The sequence below is a fragment of the Sphaeramia orbicularis genome, chromosome 11, assembly GCF_902148855.1.
Source record: "Sphaeramia orbicularis chromosome 11, fSphaOr1.1, whole genome shotgun sequence".
In the NCBI taxonomy this organism is placed as follows: Eukaryota; Metazoa; Chordata; class Actinopteri; order Kurtiformes; family Apogonidae; genus Sphaeramia; species Sphaeramia orbicularis.
Genome location: NC_043967.1, coordinates 44,567,779 through 44,591,110, shown reverse-complemented (window position 1 = coordinate 44,591,110; position 23,332 = coordinate 44,567,779). Strand labels below are relative to the sequence as shown.

At 38.1% G+C, this 23,332-nt stretch overlaps 1 protein-coding gene across 1 annotated transcript in view; it reads left to right on the top strand.

Annotated features, from left to right (window-relative positions):
• LOC115428458 (RNA-binding motif, single-stranded-interacting protein 3-like) overlaps positions 1-11,472 on the top strand; it is a 527,598-nt gene extending 516,126 nt beyond the window's left edge. Inside the window, exons 15-16 of the mRNA XM_030147513.1 lie at positions 4,727-4,851; positions 9,294-11,472. Coding sequence (XP_030003373.1) covers positions 4,727-4,851; positions 9,294-9,357 — 189 coding nt within the window. The 3' untranslated portion in view covers positions 9,358-11,472. The remainder of the gene's footprint in view (positions 1-4,726; positions 4,852-9,293) is intronic.
• The last annotated feature ends 11,860 nt before the right edge of the window (positions 11,473-23,332 follow it).

Here is a 23,332-nt window from a genome sequence, read left to right as displayed (position 1 = left end):
GGCTCTGTTCCATTTTATTACCACATGCAGGAGGTCATTCTTCTTCATTCATTCAACTGTTCCACCTAAATGGGATGTAACCATTTTTAATTCAATCACCAGTTTTTATTTCTGCTTTAACAAGTCCAGGAGGCTACTGTGAAAAACATCTGTTGCATTTATTAGGATTCAGGTGGATCTCTACAAATTATTGTACAGTCGCGGAAAAAATTATTAGACCATCCCTTGTTTCCTTCAGTTTCTTGTTCATTTTAATGCCTGGTACAACTAAAGGTACATTTGTTTGGACAAATATAATGATAACAGTAAAAATAGCTCATAGTAGTTTAACTTCAGAGCTGATATCTAGACATTTTCCATGTTTTCTTGATAATAACCAAAATCATTTCAGTTCTTACATCAATATCTATGGCATTGGACAGACAAAAACAGTGCTTTTAGGCATTCCGTGTTTTCTTTTCTGTCTGTTTTAGTCACATGATACACACAGGAGTTAGGACTTGATTGCATAACCATTGTTTTTGATGACTTTTGATGGTCTGATAATTTTTTCTGCAACTGTAGGTTAATTGGTCAGTCTAAATGATCTGTTTTTCACCCTCTGGAGGATTAACGTGTTCAGAAAATGAATGAATGAATGTTCTTATAGTTTTCATTCATTCATTCATTTTCTGAACCCACTTTATCCTCACTAGGGTCACGGGGGTCACTTGGAGCCTATCCCAGCTACATAGGGGCAGAGGCGGGGTACACCCTGGACAAGTCGCCAGTTCATTGCAGCGCGCTCTTATAGTTTTGTTATGGTTCTTTTTTTTTTGTACCATGATTGTATTTGTTGTGTGTTTTTGCCTTTTTGACTAAACTGACCACCTATGAATTGCACTAAATAAATACTTAACTTTAACTACATTACACTGGTCAGCAACAAATTTATTGCTTAAGTTTTTTGAGCTGATTTAGGATAATTTTGGTGTGCTGAATCCAAAAATCACATTAATTTTGCTCAATTAGGTCAACTTTCTGAACTATGCTATATATTGGCTTTTTAACATTTTTGCTTACATTTATGGGCATGTTCACATCATATAATACAAAATTCTTTCATATTTCTTGCAATAAACGAGTTCTGAAGATTTTACTTTTGCCAATTTATGATTAATGTTTTTTTTAATATTACAGGTGAATGAAATGGCTTCGACTAGAAGGTCTTACAAAAATAAGCCTGACGTATTCTGCTACATCTGTGGTGAATACATAATAAATAATAAATACATCCTATTAGAAAATGATTTTTCTCCTCTTAAAACCTATTTTGGGTGAGAACTATAGAAAAAATCAACTGATAAAGTCACAAAAATGTCATCAATTTTGTGAGAAGATCAAATTTTTCAAAATCAAATTAGCAAAAAAACCTGACCTGATTGAGAAAAACAGATGTCATTTTTGGATTTAGCGGTGCAAAATGGTCCTTATTCAGTTGAAAAAACCTAGACAACTTGCAAAAAACATTTTTTGTAACCCAGTGTTATAATCAGATTGATGTTACCCACTTCTTCTAAACAATATTAACTCATTTTGTGCTTTAACAAACTGGTGTGTGTATGTGTGCGTGTAACTTACCTCACAAAACAATCACATCTATGTTTTTTCTGCTTTACCAACTCCAAGAGTCTATTGTTCAAAACGTCCATGACATTTACTTATTTGTTCAGTGCTATGTCCTGATAATTTCTTTAAAAGAGCAGCGTTTCTCCACAGATCCTCCCTCCCTCCCAGTCCTTTGTCCCATCTCCAAACATGCTCACAACATCAACACACTCAAACAGTCATTAAATAGACAGATCTCATTCCAAGCACAATTTAAATTGCTCTTATTCTCATGACAAATGGCTTCACACCGAGAGCGAATAACAAGGATGAAAACTGCAAGCAAAGCATGAGCAAGATGAGTCAGAAGTTTTATAGTATTTGGGAAAGACATTTCAAGTGCAATGCAGACTTTGTCACTTCCTCAGCGGCTGTCTGAGCTGCTGGCAGTTTGGGCTGTCCAAGCCTGAGAAATGATGAACATGGAGGGGAGAGCGGGTGGGCAGGCAGGCCGGCGAGGAGAGCGGGCCGGCTGTCTGGTGGCTGACAGCGCGGTCGTATTCAGATGGACTATCAGTCGTGTATCAGATGACAGGAGCTGAAGTGAGACACAGTGCCGGCGGTGCCGTCTCTCCTTCCCCAGCCGGTCCGGGCCGGTAGGTAGCTGAAACACACACATCCGTCAGCCACGGAGCTCTGCCTAGCCCACCAGCAACGGACAATGACAGCTCCCCCTGACAGACCCATTAGTCGCTCCTCCCCCCCATCCCCCTCCCCCCTTCTCTCTCTCAGGCTCCCCCTCCTCAGAAAGTTGCCAGTTTCCTCATGAGGTAGTGGGACAGAGGAGAGGGATGTAGTTGGAGTGTAGCCCACGGCGCTTCTTACCTGTTTCATCTGCTCCGGCGTCCTCTCAATGCCAGCGTCGGCAGCCGGGTGTACATCACTGTATCCTCGTGTCTGCAGGCCTGATGTATAGACAGGCCGCAGTATCCTTGAGAGCTTGTTAAAGGTGATGGAGATGAGTCGGTGATGGGGGCTATCAGTAATGCTAGACACATAAAAAGGCTAAGAGTCGTCATGATGAATTCAGTGACACAGCCACAAAGTTTCCTTAAAGTCTGATAAAGATGTGTTGAGTAGAACTGCCAAATGTCTTCATTTCATCCTATGTTTGTGAGTTGAACGTGAAAACTGCTACAATATTCTATCCATGGGTTCCACTTGACAGTTAACCCATAAATACCCAAACATCCACCACTGACCGAAACCATCTACTGATCTAAACGGTTTAATACCTGTTGATCCACTAATCCTATCAAAACATGTAAATAATTAGTGTAAAATACAGTTCATCTTCTTTTCATGGTCATCAGATATGACCCATTTGGACATTCGGAGGCTACATAGTTACCATGGAAACACCGTCTTCTTCTACAACATTGATTCAGCAGTAAAACCCATGGAGTTGGATCAATGACAGTGGATAGAAATGCTTGGTTTATGTTCAGTTAATGATAGATTTGACTAAAAAAATCACTTTTTCTTCAGTTTTCTCTGCTTTTGATATGATAACCCTCAACTTTAATCTAAGCTTTTATGAACATCTACATGATCAGTAAATGAAATGCAGGAAAATAGCTGATTCATACTGATAAATTACAAAATACATAAGATAATGTTATAAATAAATGGTGGTAAATCACTTAAAGTTGGATATAGAGAAAATTTCATTTGGGAACTGACCTAAAAGTAGTTCTTGGTCTTTATGGGTTAAGAACTCTATGAATATTGACATGTGCCAGCCCCAGTATGACAGTATTTGAAATAGTTATTATATTACTTGTAAAAACTACGACAAATGTATTAAATTAGCTTTTTTTAAACCCTGACATCAAATCAAACTAAGGTGGCACTTTGTCTTTACTCTGTACTCACTTATATAGAACATTTTCACTGATATAGGTTCATACAAATATCACATTTAACCCTTTCACGCATGAATTATGAGAACCTTAATCAAGTTTTTTTTTTCCGAAGTGTTTTTATTCCTCTTTAAGCATGAAAAAAAATGCAATTGATTTTTTATGAACCTATTTTTCATGTAGTTACAAAAATGTCCACTCAGCTGGACACCATGTGTTTAATTTTTGAAGCAAAGAAACATGTATTTGCTGATATACTGTGAGAAAACTATGAAATAAAAACATTTTTAACATTGCTAATCTGAGGTTTTCTCACGTTTTAACATACCTGCATGGAGATAATATGAAAAAAAATAAAAAATAAAAACAAAACTAAATAACTGTTATTTACAGTCTAATAACACTTAGCAATTTTTTTTTTTTTTATACTCAAACATGTTAGTGCAGATCAGGTTTATCAAGAACAGCAAAGTTACAGTACTGGTATGAATTGCAGTGTTTGGGAAGATACATAAGTGTCCACTGTGTTGGCTGATATGGAACAGAAACAACAAAACCCATGAATATACAAGAGAACAGCTGGAGAACAACTGTCCACTGGAGTGACCACTGTGCATGAAAGGGTTAAACAATGCAAGCTGTACAGAGATGTACATACATAATATGGTAAAATAGTAAAAACAAGAATAAAAATGTACTAAAACTGATAAAAACAGATACAAAATAATAGGATAAATAGGATAAAAACATCTAAAACACAAGGTAAAATGGCAGGTAAAATAAATAAAAGTCACACCCTTGAATTAAAAGCCAGTGCAAATACAATTTGACCAGATACTGCAAATGCATACTGTCTTTTTTGGCCTCACCTTAATGTGCATAATAAACATGCAAAAATGTCTTATACTTGTGCATTTATTCAGAATCCATCTAAATAAGACCACACATTATATATGACTATAAGTTTAATTCATTGTATTTAATTAGCTGTTATGTTTTATTATTACACATCTCTAAATCCAGTAGTTTTTTTCCTCTGGAGGTTTGTGGAGTAAACACACCCTCCATCCTTATTCTGACTGAAGTTCAACAGTGAACAGGGACCTGCAGTCGTAGATCAGTGTGTGCAGAAGTAGGACTAAAGTGTCAAACAGAGCAGTGTGATCTGTGTTATGGTTCCGAGCTGACACCTTCCCTCGGTGTGTGTGTGTCCTCAGGGAGTGGTAACGGACGCCTCCCCCCAGACAGTGGCTCCCTCGTCACAGGAGGTGGCTGGACAGCAGCAACAGATCCAGGTGGACAGCGCTGGTGACCACGTTCCCGCTTACTCATACCAGTCCAAGTAAGTCCCACCCCTACGTACAGTCACAAAACTATAACTGCACCGCTCTGACGCTCCACTGACTTTTATTACAGAGGTTTTATTCACACTTAGTCTTCCTCAAGATCTTGTAGTGAAAGTCCTTTTTTTATGACACAAATGAAATGATCTTTTGTAGTTTGTTATCTGTCCTATATGCCGTTTGACTAATGTTTGGACTGAGTTAATAAAACAGGTTTATTCATTGGCCTGTACTTTTAGATTTCTGTCCTTTTCAACGTTACGTACTGAGACAAAGACAATTCTAGGACAAATTGTTGAAAGGTATAGCTGTCTCTCGGGGTATGTACATTTTTAATAACTGACATTTTGTCTTGTAAAAGCAGACAAAGTGAAAGTGTTACTGATAATATTCATTCTGGCTTCTTAACAGTATGACAGGATGATAGCATGTGGAATAAACTGCTTTTATGAGGTAGTTAAATTAACTTTTTAAAACCATGATATCAAATAAAGTAAGGTGATACTTCATATTTACTCTATTTCTGTTTTTTTCAACCTTTGGGTCGGGACCCCACGTGCGGTCACCTGGAATTCAAATGGGGTTGCCTGAAATTTCTAGTAATTGATAAAAAATAATAAATTACTAATAAAAAATATATTTTTAATGATTCAATATATTTTTCATTATAATTAAAACACCACACATTTTTCCTACTAAAAATCAAGTTCAAATAAAATGCAGGATGTAATATCTGAGAGGGCATATCTTGATTGACCTGATCATGTGACCGCATGCGTTACTATGCTTCAACCTGCCCAGACACAGTCGCAGTCAAAACAAAAAAGAAAAAAAAAACGGGCCGAACAGAGATCGGAAATATTTCTTTGCCTGCCTGGCCCCGCTTAGACATCTCAAAGAGAAAGATGTCTCTGTTTGAATGTCTGGGGTCGCTAGAAATTTGCAATGTTAAAATGGGGTCACGAGCCAAAAAAGGTTGGGAACCACTGGTCTATTTAAAATATTTATGCATATATTGTGCTATTTGACCAGATATATGTATACTTTGTTGTTTGGTTACACATGCATAATAAACATGCAAAAACCCCTCCACAATCATATTATTATTATTATTATTATTATTATTATCATTATTACCATTATTATCATTATTATTACTCCGCCACTTTCAACTGTATTTTGACCCTCTAAACATGCTCAAAAACTTGCCAAATTTGGCACACGTTAGGCCTGGCAAAAAGTTTGATAAAATGTAATTATACTTGGATTTCTTAATAACATCCATTCTGGCTCTGTTTTATTTCATTACCACATGCAGGAGGTCATTCCAGTGAATCAGCCTGGACAAAAGCCTGAAACTGATGCAACCATTTCTAATTCAATCACACGTGTGTTTTTTCTGCTTTAAGAGTCTATTACATTTACTTTTACGTTCAGTGATAGTGACGTTAAGATTCAGGTGGATTTCTGTTCAAGTCACTGACGATATAATAAAACACAGACGACCACTTTTTATTCTGGATCTGATGAGTGTGTGTAAGTTCCCTCACGAAAGATCAAGTGTGGTCAAAAAGCTGGCAAGTCGTACTGAGACAGTCCAGATTTGACGACCCTCAAAGGTTTAGCCATAAAGTTTATACTGAGGTATTTATTCCTGTAATATCTGTGGGTATATTAGGTCACAGTAGGAAGGATTCACTTCAGTTCAAATCAATGAGCAGGACCTGTTTAATGAAGCTCTGTGTCACTGTGATAAAGTAGTTCAATTCTGAAAGACCTGGTTTTGTAGAATCAGACTTATCCATGAGCATTTGGGTTAAAAAGTCATATTTTAGCTTCCCATTTATTATTATTATTATTAGTAGTAGTAGTAATAATAATAATAATAATAATAATAATAATAATAATAATAATTCCATGTTTTACTGCCCTTTTTCTGTAATATAACTTTATTTTCTATTTTTTTCTTATGTTTGTGTCAGATTCAAATTCAGCAAACTTTATTCATCCCCCAAGGACAATTCAATTTGTTCAGTCCGCTAGAGTCAGAGAAGACACTGCTGTATATAAGACAAAAAGAATGTAGAAGAGTTAAGAAGTCAGAATGAAAACACACTGCTAACAAGTGGTTCCAGGCCCATCAAACCCCGCCCCTCACACATATTGTAGTTTATTTTAGCATCGATCCAGCTGATGTCATCATGTCTATGCGTGTGCTGATGTCAGCATATCAACTACCTCTATATATGTGCCCAGTTTGAAGTACGTCAAAACAAAATTGATTTTTTTTATTGACATTTGAAATTTCGCCCATAATAAGTAAATGGGAGAAAAAAAAAGATTAAAAAAAAATTACTTAAAATTTTGAACTTTGACCTCCTTTTCCCAAAATGTAATCACATATATTCTGGGTCACTCTCAATCTATAAACTTAATGTGGTATGAATTCAACTAATAGTTTTGCTGCTAGAGTGTTAACAAATAAAGAAACACACTAAACCAAAAACAACACCCCTTGCCAAGGTAATAAAATCCTTCAACAACACAATCATCATGTCAGTTGGGATAGACTCCAGTCCCCAGAGACCCTCCAGAGGATTACAAACTTACAGACAATGAATGAATGAATGAATACATTTTAAGCCTAAATGTTCTCATATTTTGTCATACAGTCATGGAAAAAATTATTAGACCACCCCTTGTTTTCTTCCATTTCTTGTTCATTTGTTCATTTTAATTCCTGGTACAACCAAAGGTACATTTGTTTGAAAACAACAAAAAATAGCTCATAAGAGTTTAATTTCAGAGCTGATATCTATCCATTTTCCATGTTTTTTTGATAATAACCAAAATCACTTCAGTTCTTACATCAATATCTATGGCATTGTACTGACAAAAACAGTGCTTTTAGACATTCCATGTTTTCTTTTCTGTCTGTTTTAGTCACATGATACACACAGGAGTTAGTACTTACTTGCATAACCATTGTTTTTGATGACTTTTGATGGTCTAAGAATTTCTTTGGCAACTGAAGGTTAGATCGTCAGTCTAAATCAAGGGTGTCAAACATGCGGCCTGGGGGCTAAATCTGGCCCACCAAAGGTTCCATTCCAGCCCGCAGGATGAAAGTGCAAAAAATGAACCTGAACAGTCCAGGTTGTCCAAATCATTTTGGTTCAGGTTCCACATACAGACCAATGTGATCTACAGTAAAAATAACACAATAACCCATGAATAATGATAACGACAAATTTTCTTTGTGAAAAATTTAACTCTTAACACTTTGAAATATTTACATTTACAAAACTATTCTTACACAATAAAACGCAAATAAATACATAAATAAAAACAAAGATGAACAACCCGAAATGTGCAATTTGAACAATATTCTGCCTGTTACTAAATGTTCAGTACATTTGTGGATCCGCTGTGATCTGTATTTGTGTTAATAGTAAGAGATGTAATATTGTTGTAATTATTCCAATTTTAGTTCCAAACTCCAAAATTTTAACTATATTCTGCCTGTTACCAAAGGTTTATGTAACATTGTGTGTAATGTACATGTATAAATAATAAGTCGAGGCAGAATATTGTTAAAATTGCACTAATTTTTCAAATGAAATTTCTGTTTTTTCAGGTTATTCACATCTTTTTTTGTAAAATGTAAATATTTTCATAATTTAATTGGGGTTTTTTTGTACTAAAACAAAAAGGAAAAACTTGGAGTTGTCATTATTTATAGGTTATTAAGTCATTATTTTACTGGTCTGGCCCGCTTGAGATCGAATTGGGCTAAATATGGCCCCTGAACCAAAATGAGTTTGACAGCCCTGGTCTAAATGATCTGTTCTTCACCCTCTGGAGGATTAACTTGTTCAGAAAATGAATGAATGTATGAACTCTCTTTACTATGTTTATATTTGTTGTATGTTTTTGCCTTTTTGACCAAAAAAAACCTTAACTTTAACTACATTATAATCAGATTGATGTCACCCACTTCTTCTCAACACTATTAACTCACTTTGTGGTTTAACAAACTGGTTTTTCACCTAAATCCAGTGCATTTGAGGTCATAAAACACAAACTAATGATGTGCCTGGGTCAGGAGGGGACGCTATCATGTAAATGAAACATTGGAGGATGCATGACTGTCAAATTTCAACGCAGTTTTCTCTGTTTTGTTGAGCAGCACGCTCGTACAAAATGAAATCCAATGAGTGCGATGGTGCTATTATGAAATTACTCTAATGATTCCTGACTGCTGCTGTGTCTTTTTGCAGCTTTTCTGACCTCATCACAAGTGTTGACGGTGCTTTATTTTGCATGGGGCTGTCAGCTGTCAGCTCTATTGCTCTTCTGTGTTTGTAATATCGTGCTTTGATTACAGCTGCACACCCCTCCTCTCACTTTCTCCCTCTCTTTCTCCTCTTTCATCAGATAGCAACGGCCTGAGCGAATGTTCCTGTGACAGCGTTGCCTTGAGACAGAAGGTGGCTGCACTGTGAATGGGAGGAAAAGAGAAAAGAAAAGAGATTGCTTCCAGATTGCCCAGGCACCAAAAAAGAGACCCTTTTTTCATTTCCTACCTGGCCTATGAGAAAAAAAAACGCAAGAAGGAGGCAAAGAGTGCTAAGGAAGGGGATGGGGAAATTGCTGGGCACAGTGCAAAGAAGTGAAATTGTTAAGTCTGGGAACCTGCCTGAAGGGCTGGGCTGAAGCTTGAAAAGTTTCTCAAAGAAAATTCTCAACCAGATTAAAAAAAAGAGAAAAAAAAAGAAAAAAAAATTACAAAGACAAAATGACAAAAAAAAAAAAAAGGTTGAATGCGCAGGTAGGTGATGAAGTTTATTTTGTAATTAGAAAAGGGGAGTCAAGTTTGAGATACACACAGAGATTGTCTTCCTCAGATATTAAGCTAAAATTTCTTTTCACTCTTTTTTATGTTGTAGTGTTAAATTTTAGTTTTCTAGATATATTCGAAAACAAAGTGTTTTTTTCTTTCTTGAATCTTCATGGCCTTAATTTGAAGGGCGCCAGAAACTTTTTACAGAGTTAAAGTCTGACGTCTGGTTAGGAAAAAACAAAAAAGCAAACAAAATCAGTTTCTTGGACCACACGGAGGGTACAAGACACTGGATGAGTTGTTCTAAAGAGGAAAAAAGAATCTATCACATAAGCTGTACAGATTTAATAGAGAAGAGCTTTTTTTCTTTTCTTCATTAGAAGAAAACTTTGATAATTATTATGTCAGAGGTAACTAAGTGTCAGAAGAAAAAATGTCTGTTTGGGGAAAAAGACTTGGGGGGAGGGGGGGGGTGGGAGGAGTTGAAGCTTTGAAGAGATTTTTCACATCGAGGAAAAAAGAAAACATAAGAAAACATGCTGCATTGTGGATGCAGTCTGTTGCAAATGCTGAACTTGTTTTTTATTACCATAATTATTATTTTACATGGCAAAGTTGCTGTCAATGACATTAGTGCTTTTTATCTGCCACATTTTACCTTTTTTATGAGCTTTAAGATGTTTTTAGCCCGCTTTGCTTGTCACACTGCATAAAGAAAAAAAACGAGAAAAAAATAAAATCAAGAAAAAAAACAAAAACAAAACAAAAAAAAAAAAAAAAAACACGGGAAAAAAAATCTGGCAGTGAAATAAAAACAGTAGATACAGTAGGAGCTTACGGTTTAAACCAATCAGTGCAAAAGCAATAGAAGAAATTGTTGACAATTTCTGTAGTCTTTCCTAGTTGTGGATCAAATGCAGCCCATGGATGGCCATTTTTATACCAAAGATGAAGAGACACTCTGAACCAGAGTTTTGTTTTTTTCCCTTTTTTCAGTTTTCAGTTTGATTTTGTTGTTGTTGATGTTGTTGTTGTTGTTGATGTTAATGTTGATATTGTTGTTGTTGTTGTTGCTGTTGTCGTTGGTTTTCTTTTTCTTTTTTTTTTTTTCTTTTTTTATTTGACCTTGATGGCCGGACCAGTCCTTACTATCCTTCTTAACATCTTCTCTTCACCGGGTTTAAGCTAATTTTCTATGGTTGTCCACGCCGTCACACACATTTGTACACAGACACTCGCTGACACACACACACACACACACACACACACACATATACATCAGGCAGTATTTTAACGTGTGACGCAACCGGTGGCGGTTCTACCAAAAGTCCTGTTTCTTTAGCTCCTCTTATCGTCTCTCCTCTTTCTATGTCTCATCACTCTTAAGATCCTTTCACTTGCCGTGGGTGCATTCCACCTCCTTCAGATCCTACAGGGGAAAAACTTGGAAAACTAAAAGGGGAATGCTGCTTGTTCTGCTCTGTGGTCGTCGATGCATCGCTTTCCGCTTCAGTCATTTAGTGATTTCTGTCTCTTTATCTCTTTTTTTTTTAACAGCCATGACTAACTAAGCATTTCTTCGCGTGCTGAGCTTCAGTGTTGAACTGGGAATCTCCCTGCTGCTATTCGGCCTTGTTTTAACCTCCATCATCTGAAACGAGGTCATGTTGTAGAGTATTTACCAGCTCAGAATACCAGATGAGTGGCGTTTGTCCAATATGGTGCTTCACATCACGCTTTGATGTGCAAAAAAAAAAAAAAAGTACAATATTACGAATGGATATGATTGCATAAACTTCATGACAATGACCCGTTATATTTCAAAACAACTGGCACTTTGGTTTGTATTTGGTTCCATTTTTTGGTTTATTTTACAGTCAGGCACTTCTTGATATGGCTTTATTTATTTTTATGTTCGTCTTTATTGTGTGTGTTTTCTTTTTTGTTTTAACCTCTAAGGTGGTTTAGGTGATTACTGCCATTGGTCTATCTGTCAATCTGCAGCGTTAAATGAAAACCTCTGCACCATTTTTCTTAAAAATTGATGGAATAGTTGGTCATGGGCCGAAGAGGAACCTCTCAAATTTTAAAGCAGAGCATTGTTTTTCACTTTCTTTTTTAACATGGCAAAAGGGCAAAATAGTTTGGAACTTACCTGAGAATTTTTGTGGTGACTTCCCAACTTTTCCTCGGTAATTTATCGGCATTTATTATAATATTAACCTCTGCATTTACTGTTTTTCAATGAAAAGCAGATATTTTCCCTTATTTCATTGAGTGACCATAGAGATATTCATAAAAGTTTGGACCAAATTTGAAGGTTATTATGTTAAAACTGAGAAAACTGAAGCAAAGGTTAATTTTTTATTCATTAAATGTAAAAATAAGTCTCTACAACCACTGTGATTTGTTATGGATGTGCAGTGAAAAGCTTAGAAACTGCATTTTACTGGTATTTTTATGTATTAATAGGATTAGTCTATCAAAAGTCTAACATACCAGTGATATCAGTGGATAGTTTTGGTTACTGGCAGCTGTTTAGGTCTTTAAGGGTTAAATGAAGAAAAATGTATTCATAAACTAACTGACAAATTATAGCTACAATCTTTGTTACTATGGTAACAGTCCCAGACATGGATGGAAGACTGGACTCTGTTGTAATTGAATGGAGTCCTGTCGGAGAAGTGGCTCAAACCAACTCCTCATCTGCGATTTATGTGATTTTCTTAAATATATTATCCATGGAATTCCAAATTATGGCACCAACTTCTCATTTTGTGCGACCGATGACAGTTTTAGGTGTTCGGAGTGGTTTCGTCCATTTACAGCAGCTCTAGCAATCCATCATGTCTGGACCATACACGTCTCGTTCTTTGTATATTTTCTTTTTTACACCACTTCAAGTCACTCAGTACATTTCAAATCACTTCAGCATCGTTGTAAGATAATACTAGCTGTTGTAAGCTTTAGCGGAACATTGGGTGACGTTGGAGAACTGGTACTGCAACACTTTTGTTTTGTCTCGGTTAAAGTACTACAGAGAATTACGTAACAAAATGAGGTTAGTGGGCAATAAAAGAGACGACTCTATGATCAGCTCTTTTTATTTCTCTCCAAAGCACAAAGCTGAACCACTGAACATCCTTTTCTTTCCTTTTAAGGCTATGAAAACATTCACCACCAATGCAATTAAGCAGGTCACAGACGCACTATAGTTCCCTTCTGAGAATATGATAATAGTTGTAATGAAATCTAAACATATGACATTACTTAAATCAAAGTTTGGACAACTAGATAAATCTTGTCTTACAATATCAATGAGTCATAGTGATACACCTGAGCGAACTTGTCGAGATTGGAATTTTGTTATTGTCAGATTTTTAATGCATTCACTGAAGGAGGAAAACAAGGTCAGAATCAAGGTTTTTATCGTTAATGAAAACTAACGAAATGACGAAAACTAGAATTGAAAAAACATTTTCGTTAACTGAAATAAATAAAAACTATAATTAAAAGAGAAAACGATAACTAACTGAAACTGTATTGTGTGCGTACAAAACTAAAACGGATAAAATTATGGATAAAATTCGCTTCATTTTCATTTTTGTCAATGTCAGATTGATATGAAATTGATTTATTTCACTCTCTCCATTTTAGCTGATGACACCATACGGTTCTTCACAGTCCGTCACTTGGTTTACAGTCATCTTTTGGTCCCCACTGTACCTGGAAATATGGAGACTAAAGCAGCAGAGTCCTGTCTGGATATGAAATAATAGACAAAACTATGAAATATGAAAAAACTAATACTAGAACTAAACTAAAACTAAGCATTTAGAAAAAAATGAAAATTAATTTTAAAAAAAATAGCAAACCTGCTCTAAAAACTAATTAAAACTAACTGAACTAGAGAAAAAAAAAAGTCAAAACGAAATAAAACTAAACTATAATGAAAAATCCCAAACTATTATAACCTTGGTCAGAATATGTGATTTAATTATGAGAACAAGTGGACTGTTGGCCTTAGCAGAGATCTGGGCCATGTGAGTATCTATGTGTTTCCTATTTCTGAAACTTTTCTTTTTGGATCCAAATATTTACTAGAGACCTCCAAGTTGAACTGACAGAATTGTAGAGATGCTCCAAAAACATGTCTGAAATTCACCAAAATCTGATCTTCCCCTCACTACAAACCTTGTCTTTTTGCTCCTCTGTGCATTGTAGGACTATGACAACTGTGTGACACTAACAAGGCATGAACAGGTTTGCTTTAAGGGCTCTCTTAAGATGCCCCCCGATCATTTTCCCAACATGTGCAAGGAGAGGTCAGTACACCTGTGGGAACTAACTAGGCTCTTCACCAGCCATAACAACATGTGGATGGCAGCTCCTTCCTTGACCCCACCGCTGAGTGTCAGTTACACCCCTAGTAGTCCCAATTTGTTGCACAAACAGCTCTGTCTCATCTCATCTGGTCCTTCCATCCCGGAGCTGCGTGAGCCTTTCAATGACTTCATCTTTGAAAATTGTCCCTGAAGAAATTGCCTGTGGGACAGTGGCCATTTCTGCCCCCATTACAGCAGCCGGTGTGTGTCAGGAGTACTGTACGTCTGCTCGGTTCTGCCTCGGCTGCCCCTCCGTGGTGCTACAGCACTAAAAAGACCCCCGTTTTTTCCCTGCTTCACTGCCACCATTAATGTGCCATGGCCAAGCCGGGCTCCTTTGCTCTCATTTTCGCTCGCTGTCATTCTCTCCCTCTTCCCCCTCCGCCGTTCTCTCTCGGAGGTTTCTTCTCTTTATTGGATGGTGCAGAGGCAGAACCACAAACCAATTTCAGTCACTCTTGCAATGAGGCTTGACAGGCCCAATTTGTCTCCCTCTGGGGCAATAGGATCTACTCCAGTGTCCCTCAAAAGACCCCTTTCTTCCAGTCAGAGAGGGAGCTTTTTGTTTGGTGACAATTGCAATTGAGCTCTTGCAGTTCATGTGACTCATTCAAATCTTAAGTCCGCCGCCGCTGTCCGTGCTGCATTCTGGGAAATGATGTTGTGCACATTACAAGCAAGCCATGTCGTCACGTGTGGCAGTGTTTGTAACAATCAAATTCTACATCGAGTGCCTTTTAACAAAGCTTCCGAATGTTTCCAAGTTATCGGAGCGAAACACACGGAAAGGCTTGATGAAGTTGTACTAAAGAAAATGCAACACAATGCGGAAGCTACTCTATGGTGCTAAGGAGGAAGCTGTCTCGGGCTTGTGCCTTCATTGTGTTCATGAATCTCTGTGAGCAGCTGGCCACTCGTCATTTGGCCATGAACTTACAGTACTCTTAACAAGGCCACCTGTCTCCTGGACAACACACAAAAGACAAGGTCTGCAGTCAAGTATATGTGAAGCCATATATCTTCCTATTTTCACATCTTCCACTCATGCAGAGGTCAAAAGCCAAATGGTTCATGCAAACTGTCTCTCAATGACCATTCGTCTGTTTATCATCCTATCAAATCAGCATCTGTCCCCGATCTGCCGCTCAACATCTGCTTTCACTTGGTTTTCTCACAACGAACACGTCTTAAATGTTAACGTCCGCTTACATCAGGGGTGTCAAACTCATTTTCTTCCAAGGGCCACATTCAGCCCAATTTAATCTGAAGTGGGCCGGACCAGTACAATAATAGCATGATAGCCAATAAATCATGACAACTCCAAATTGTTTTAGCGCAAAACAACGACATTCAGTTATGCCAATATTTACATTTGCAAACTATCCAAACAAAAAGGATGTGAATAACCTGAAAAAAATGAAATTTGTTAAGAAATGTAAGTACAATCTTATCAGTATTTTGCCTCAACTTTTCATGCATACATATACATTGCAGATCAGTTCTACAAAGGCACAAAACATTTAATAACAGGCAGAATATCGTTAAAATTGCTCTTAATTCACTTTAGACATTTCAGGTTGTTCATATTTGTTCAGGTTATTCACATTTTATCGTTAAAGGATAGTTTGTTAATGTAAACATTTTCATCATTTAATGTTTTTTGCAGTAAATCAAACAGAAAAATTGGTGTTGCCATTATTTATAGGTTATTATGATATTATTTTTGAGTTGGATGCCCTAACTTGCACTTTGCAAATTCATCCCGCAGGCCAGATTGGACCCTTTGGCGGGCTGGTTTTGGCCCCCGGGCCGCATGTTTGACACCTGTTGCTTACATGAACGCACCCATGCTGCTCCTCATTGTGTGAACTTACTGTATTCAACCATTTTTAAGTCGAAATACTCAACAACCAAGCTGCTACACTATAACTTTACCAGTTTTAAGCTAGTATGTGTGTTTTTGTGTGTGTGAGGAGTAAGGTAATGCAAGGTAATGAAGGCAGCATAGCTAAAACCGAGTTCTCAAGACTTCTACGGCTGCTGTTTTATAGTACACAAGATGTTTCTGAAGCTTGGTAGGACTCATAATGCAGTCGTAGATGCACATCGAAGAGCAGAGCGTCCTATAAATGGCCTGTGATTCAACAGTAATGGCATTATGGGAAACAGGATTACAAATAGCCAAGAGATTATAGAAAAATGCACAACAAAGAATATCAGCTCTATTTTGCTAATGGAGATTTCAAGATTGAAAAAGATGTTAAGGCAGGTGTTTGTTTCTGGTAGAGCAATATTTCATAGAGATTTGAAAGATTGCCCAGCTGAACAAACAGAAATGGCTTTTTTCTTAATAGCACAATGGCATAATGTACTTTTTCAGAATACCAATACCTTCTTGGAAGCGTACAGAAGGCATGCCTGCAATTTTAAGGAGGCTGTAGCGGAAATACTGGGCTCCAAAGTCAGCCATGTGTCAGCACAAACCAGAAGCCAGCTATACCAAGAGAGGAGGTGTGTGTGAGAGGTAGAAAGTCGGAAAGAGGGAGATCATTAGTCTGCGAGCAGAAGTGGTCACTGCCTGGAGTTCCTCTGTCTTCATGTGGCGTCGTGTCAAAGAAATCTAGTCCAGGACTCCAGAAGGTGGCCAGCTTGACCCCTCACTAATTAGGAACACACTCCTCTTTTCTTAAGCCATCGCACCAGGATGGAGACTTCCTTTTCTTCCCTGCTCAGTCTGGCATCACTTTTTAACTTTACTCTTCTTCAGTCTACAGTTGTATATTTTATACGTTTGCGTCAGTCGTGTCCTTTTGTGTTTTTCCCTAAAGTCACCATCAGCGGGCCTTCCAACTTTACCAATAGCCATGATTTTATGTGCGTTCTGTCATACCGCAGTAGAAAAATAATATCTTGAGTTGGTTTTTTGATTAAGTTCTCAGCTGTTTTTACTCCCAGAGGGGCAGTAGAAGCAGCAACAGGTAGTTTGGATTGATGAGGGGACCGGGTTATTCTTTGGTCTCCATGAAAAAAAAAGATCACACTAAAGTACCAGGGGCGACTGAAAAGTTTTGAGCCTAACATGGAAAGGATTAAGATATGAAGACCAAATTTGGTCCATGTAGTCCTTCACATATCTTAATCCTATTCACTAAATTTTTTGGTCATAGCGATCTTTTTCCCTGTTTTACAGCTCCCTGAACTTTCTGTATCAAGTGTTTCCTGAAAAATGGACAAACTTGAGTATCGGGCTATCATCAAGTACCCGTACGACCTTTGCCTTCTTTGGGGTTGGTGACATGGGATGTTTCCATTGTGTTGACTGCTACTTGGTCTCAGGCTGATAGTTAGTATCCATGTTGGTGTGGCCCAGGTCACCTAGTAAACACAGTGTGGGGTGGGCTGGAATATTGCATCTGAGCCATGTTGACAGGTCCTCACAGACCTGAAGCCAAAACCTCTGGACAGGTGCACATTGCCACAAGGCGTGTACGTAGTTATCAACAGAGTTATCTGTGCACTGTGAGCAGATGTTTGACTGTGTGAGACCCGTCTTGAACATCCTTTGACTTTTATAATGAATTCTGTGAAGAATTTTGAACTGAATTAGTTGTAAATTCGGGTTTTTAGTCATTTTAAACGTATTTGAACATATTTGTGACCATGACTTTTGATCAAAATCACTGGATAAATCTGTCTCCCATTTTGAAGTCGGTAGGTAGATTAAGTCATCTATTTTAGTATTAAGCCTATACATTTTGGATAGTAGCTTTGGGGTGCGGAGGTTCAAAAATTCTTCCACCTTGTTTGGTAGTTGCAGGTTTAACTGGTTAGGGGTATATTTCTTACCTATAATAGATTTGATTTGGTGATATTCAAAAAATTTGGTGCTGCTAATCCCATGTTGTGAAGTGTGTCAAATGGTACAAAGTTTCCATCCACTATGATATTTTCTAAAATGTGTTATTCCTTTGTTCTTCCACTGAGTAAAGTTTATAATTCTTTTATTTTGCAGGATGTCAGGGTTGGTCCAGATGGGTGTCGGCTTACATGGAATGAGTGAACCTTTGTTTATTTTAAGAAATTACGTCACCCAGGCTGATAGTGATGGACCCAAGTCTCATCCATAGTCACAAATCAGCCCCATACTCAAGTTTGTCCATTTTTCAGGAAACACTTGATACAGAAAGTTCAGGGAGCTGTTAAACAGGGAAAAAGATCGCTATGACCAAGAAATTTAGTGGATAGGATCAAGATATGTGAAAGATTTCATGGACCTAATTTGGTCTTCATATCTTAATCCTTTCCATGTTAGGCTCAAAACTTTTCAGTCGCCCTCATATGATGATGATGATGATGATGATGATGATGATGATACTCAGACTGGATAAAAAAAAAAAAGGCTGCCGAGGTGCAGACACACAGTTTGGCAGGTCCTGTGTGTTTGCTGAAAAAGTGAGAAAAACACCTCGGATTTTGCTGTTAAGTATTGTCTTTGTCACTTTTTACGTCTTAGTTCTGTTCAGTTATCTGTAAGTTGTTTTTGTTGTTGTTGTTGTTTTACTTGACAATGGGACTCAAGATTGAAATTATCCGTACGACTTTAATCTCTCGTATTTTAGTGTAAATGTTCATTAATACGAACTGTCCCATTTCAAAAATCAATCAATCATGTAAAAGGAAAACAGCAGCGTAATGTTCCACTATGTGTAACTTGACTTTAGCTGACTTTTCATGACATTTTATTTCAAAGTCTCTTCATAATTATATGGAATCATGGCATTTTCTTCATCCTCCTTCATCTCATTCATCGTGTATTAACAGCAGGTTGGAATGCCGATGCACCTGTTGACGTATTACTTCAACTTTGTTCAATTTTCTTTGCAAAAATCTCAACCTAACGTTGTGTTGTGCGCTGAAAATCAACAGTTTATGCAATCATATACCAAACATTCAACTTGGTCAGATTTTTCTAAAGGTACAATGTCTAATATCGTTAGAAATATTTGTATTTCTACATCCATCGTGAGATCTGGTCTATGATAACAGCGTTTAGACCGATTTCCTCGTCGAAGTCGTAGGTCGTATTTTTCAGCGGGTGGTGTTTGTGGTTGTTGCCGAGCGCCTCAACACCTCTGTTTTGCACCTCTAAAGCCGCACCAGTGCACAGCAGTATCTAACATCCTTAAAAATCAACAAACAAATGGACTCCAACTCAGCCTTCACACATCCAAATTGCTGTGAAGCGTTAAACCTCACTCATCTGGCGTCCCATCAAAGTGATACTGAATGCAAAAAAAAAATACCTGCAACTAATATTTAACACAGACAGAAGGAGCGATTTACGGATGAGGATTGAAGTATTTTATTATTTTTTTTCTTTTTTGCCGTCAGTCCTCTGGATAACTCGCATTCTTCTCTGCTCTGTACGTTTATCTCCACTGAGATACCTGATAAATACACACCTCCAGACTTCACTTACGCCCTGGTTTCCTTCAGTGTCAGGTGCTTACTTCACTGCCTTTATGTTGTTGTTGGTTTTTTTTTTAAACACTTTTCCCAATTTGTCTCTCACTCGCCGTCTCTCACGATCACTGCCACTATCCCTAAATGGGACATGATTCAGAAAGTCATTTATGGAGTGTGGCTTTCACGCCGTCAACGGTAGTCGACTTATTAGATGTATTACATGTCATCTTCAGCTGTCAGATTCATCCTTTGTGAAGCCAGTCGTAGCCATTGATTCTCATGTGTTTAAAAAAAAAAAAAAAAAACAGTAGTTCAGAGTTGCTCTCACAGCGGAGCGTTAAGGAGAACCGAGGCTCAATAACTCATCACAGACCAGCACACACTCCCCCTGTACGTATAATGCAGTGGGAAAATTGCTCGAACTACCCCCCCACAAGAGCGAGGCCCTGTGCTTTTTAATTGATGCTTCGGTCCACCTTTGATGAGAGCTATCGATTGGCCACACAGCCCAGAGAGCGCAGCCCGCCAGCACACCCCTCATGGAGTTCAAAAGGATCCCTGAGAAATCCAACAATCACTGGGAAATGGCCGACCAAATTGTTTAACAGTCGCCGGCACAGATAGTGTGTTAGGCTTGGGATTTGTTAAAAAGAGGAAATATTTATTAGGACAGCAGAGCGGTTTTTAAGTTGACGTTTTGTTAGTTTTATCTTTCTGTTGTTTTTATCTTTTTTTTGTTTTGTTTTGTTTCACTTTTCTTTGTTTCGGCGCCGAGGAGGACATGGTCACGCCTCGCACACGCTGCTCAGTGTGTGCGATCTTTGAGAAACTATCTGTACATCTGTGGATGTTAGGATTTGACTTGGGTTTTATGAGTTGTTTTCTCTCTCTCTCTCTCTCTCTCTCTCTCTCTCTGATGAAGCTTTCAATAAAAAAACGTGGAAAAAAGCACCAAGGAGCGCTGTTATCTCTCCATCTGCATCGCAAATTATTGTGTTTCATCACGTCTTGCTGTTTTCCTGTCCTCGAGCCATTGTTATGGAAACATTTATTATGCACCAAGCATCCTCTAAGGAACGCACACACAGAACACACCGTCCTCCCCATCGCCTATTATCTATATGACTAAATTGCAGTGCAAAGCAGGAGGAAGCCCTATTATTATCATCCAGCCTGATGGCACCTGCTGCGTGTTGACCTTGGGTCCGCACATCCTCTCATAATTACAGCCTTTGCAAATGGAGCTAATACCTCTCAATGGGATTTCCCCCATAACGGCTCACACGCACTTGATTGGGCGTAAAGTGGTCATAATCAAAGATGGAGGAGCCTGCTGGAGGAAGAAGTGGATCGATGGCAATCAATCTTCCTCTTCACTCTCATTTAGACCCAATCAATTGCTGTCCTTGTCACCTCCTAGGGACGCCTGTACTGTCAATACCACATCTGCACAGTAGCCAAGTTTCTACTTTCGGCAAGATCAAGGCAACAAGGCCAGACCTGGAAGACAAAGGACATCTTAATAGAGAACAATTGACCGGTGCAGTTGGATTAAATGCATGTGCTTGGGTGTTCAAATGCATATGATCAGGCTGTCAGGAGTTAAATCTGACTCGTTTGAGTTTACTGAGCAGCGAACGTAGCCGTGTAGGTTTACTTTAGACCTGTTATATATTGTATATGACGAGTTAATCTGTCAGAACAAGTATGCAACTAGTTTAATTATTTTAACATTAATGCAGGGATGTCACACTCATTTTAGTTCAGGTTCCACATACAGCCCAATATGATCTGCAATGGGTCAGACCAGTAAAATAATAGCATAATACTCTATAAATACGGACAACTCCAAATTAAAAAATTGAAAGTGAAATTACAGTATGAAACTAGAAAAGCACTCAGAGAGCACAGAACCCCCCCCCCCCCCCATTGACCACCAAAATTTAATCATTTGTTCCTTGTGCCAGTATCAACATTTCCTGAAAATTTCATCCAAATCTGTCCAGAACTTTTTGAGTTATCTTGCGAACAGACAAACAGACAAACCCTGATGAAAACAGAACTATATTTACAAGAAATGGGAATAACCGCAACATCCATGAACATCTCTTAAAGGAACTTTTTTAAATCATTAATTTTAACAATATTATGCCTTAATGTCTCATTTATACATGTGCACGACAACTTACAGATCACAGTGGATCGACAATGGCACAAAATGTTCAGGCATCGAGACCGATCTCATGAAATGGCGTTGTATGTCATGCCAGTTCTCATGGCATTAGGCGTGCTATACATACCAGTGGCGGCTGCTCGTCTTTCAGAGAGGGGAAGCTCATTGTCGGCTTACATAAAAAAAAGTCAAGTTATTTAAACATAAACTCAGCCCTCTGTTCCTTTTTAATAAAATGGTCAGTGACCTTATCGTACCAACTAAACAAGAAAACGCTGAAATTATGTTAAATTGAAACAAGGAAGTACAATGAGTGTATTTTATTTACAGTGTAAGAAATGAACAAGTAATTTCGTAGTAGTTTCTCTCTGATTTCACAGCAGAATGCACGACGGTATTAAACTGAGCTGTGTCAAGCGCAGGAGTAGATCTCAAAATAGCTGTCAGTCAAACAGGTTTCAGCCTTTAGACTGATCCTCCAATCAGCACGTGGCAGCCTGGTGTCCAGCCCGGTCGAGCTCCACCCACAGCTCCATTCACCCCCAGAGACGTCAAGCGTCCGGGGGTGGGACAACATCGTGGCATTTGTCCAGTTACCGTCCAGTTTTGAGGCAATGAAAAAAACTGTTCCACTCAGTCCCATTGAAGTGCACGGACGCTGAACGTCTACGGGCAAATGCACTGAGAACGGGAATGAGAAGTGAACAACATCGAGTCTGTTGATTTGTGATAAAGCTGGTTCTGAATGAACTCGTCTTTGAGATGAACATGTTCTAACACATTTGTAGTCAATGAAATGTGAACACAACCGAACATATTTAACCATTTAATTTTCGGACTTTTAGGGGAAGCTGGGCTTCCCTTGCAGTCTATGAGAAATTACCTCTGATACGTACACATTTTCATCCTTTCGCATGTTATTCATCACTATTGCGTGTCAATTTACGCCAAGATCTCTGGTGCACATATCTGTAACTGCTAACGCTAACCCCTAAACTTAACTCTAACCCTTAATGTGTGGTATTTGATGCAACATAAACATACACGCAGAAAGCTTACAATGTGTTCAGATAACACACTAATTAAAAGTGGCGTGTATATTAACGTGATTTCATGATATCACGTTGCAGGCATCTGGACTGAAAAATACAGCATTTAACTTTATAATCAATACAACCTATCAACACTCAGCAACGCCCTTGACTGTCAGTATCTTCTCTGTCATTTTTGGACTTCCACAGAGCTCATCGTGTATGTCCAATGGGCCAGAATCTCCTTTTTCTTTTCTGTAACAGGTGAATCCAGTGTTATGGTGCATTACCATCCCCACCCCCTGGACCCACATACAATATTCAATATTCTCACACATAGGCTGACCTCCACAGAGTCCAGACCTGAACCCCATGGAGAATCTTTGGGTCTGACTCTCCCATCATCAATACCAGCTCTTGGCAAAAATGGCCAAAGGCAACTATTGATGGAAATAAAAGGTGACATTTATTGTGACATTGCACAAATATTGTGTGGGATAAACAATGTCACAGTGAATGCATCCTGTAATTAAAGCTAAAGGCGGTTGAATGTAATATTATATTTGCCTTTCTTTGACTGTA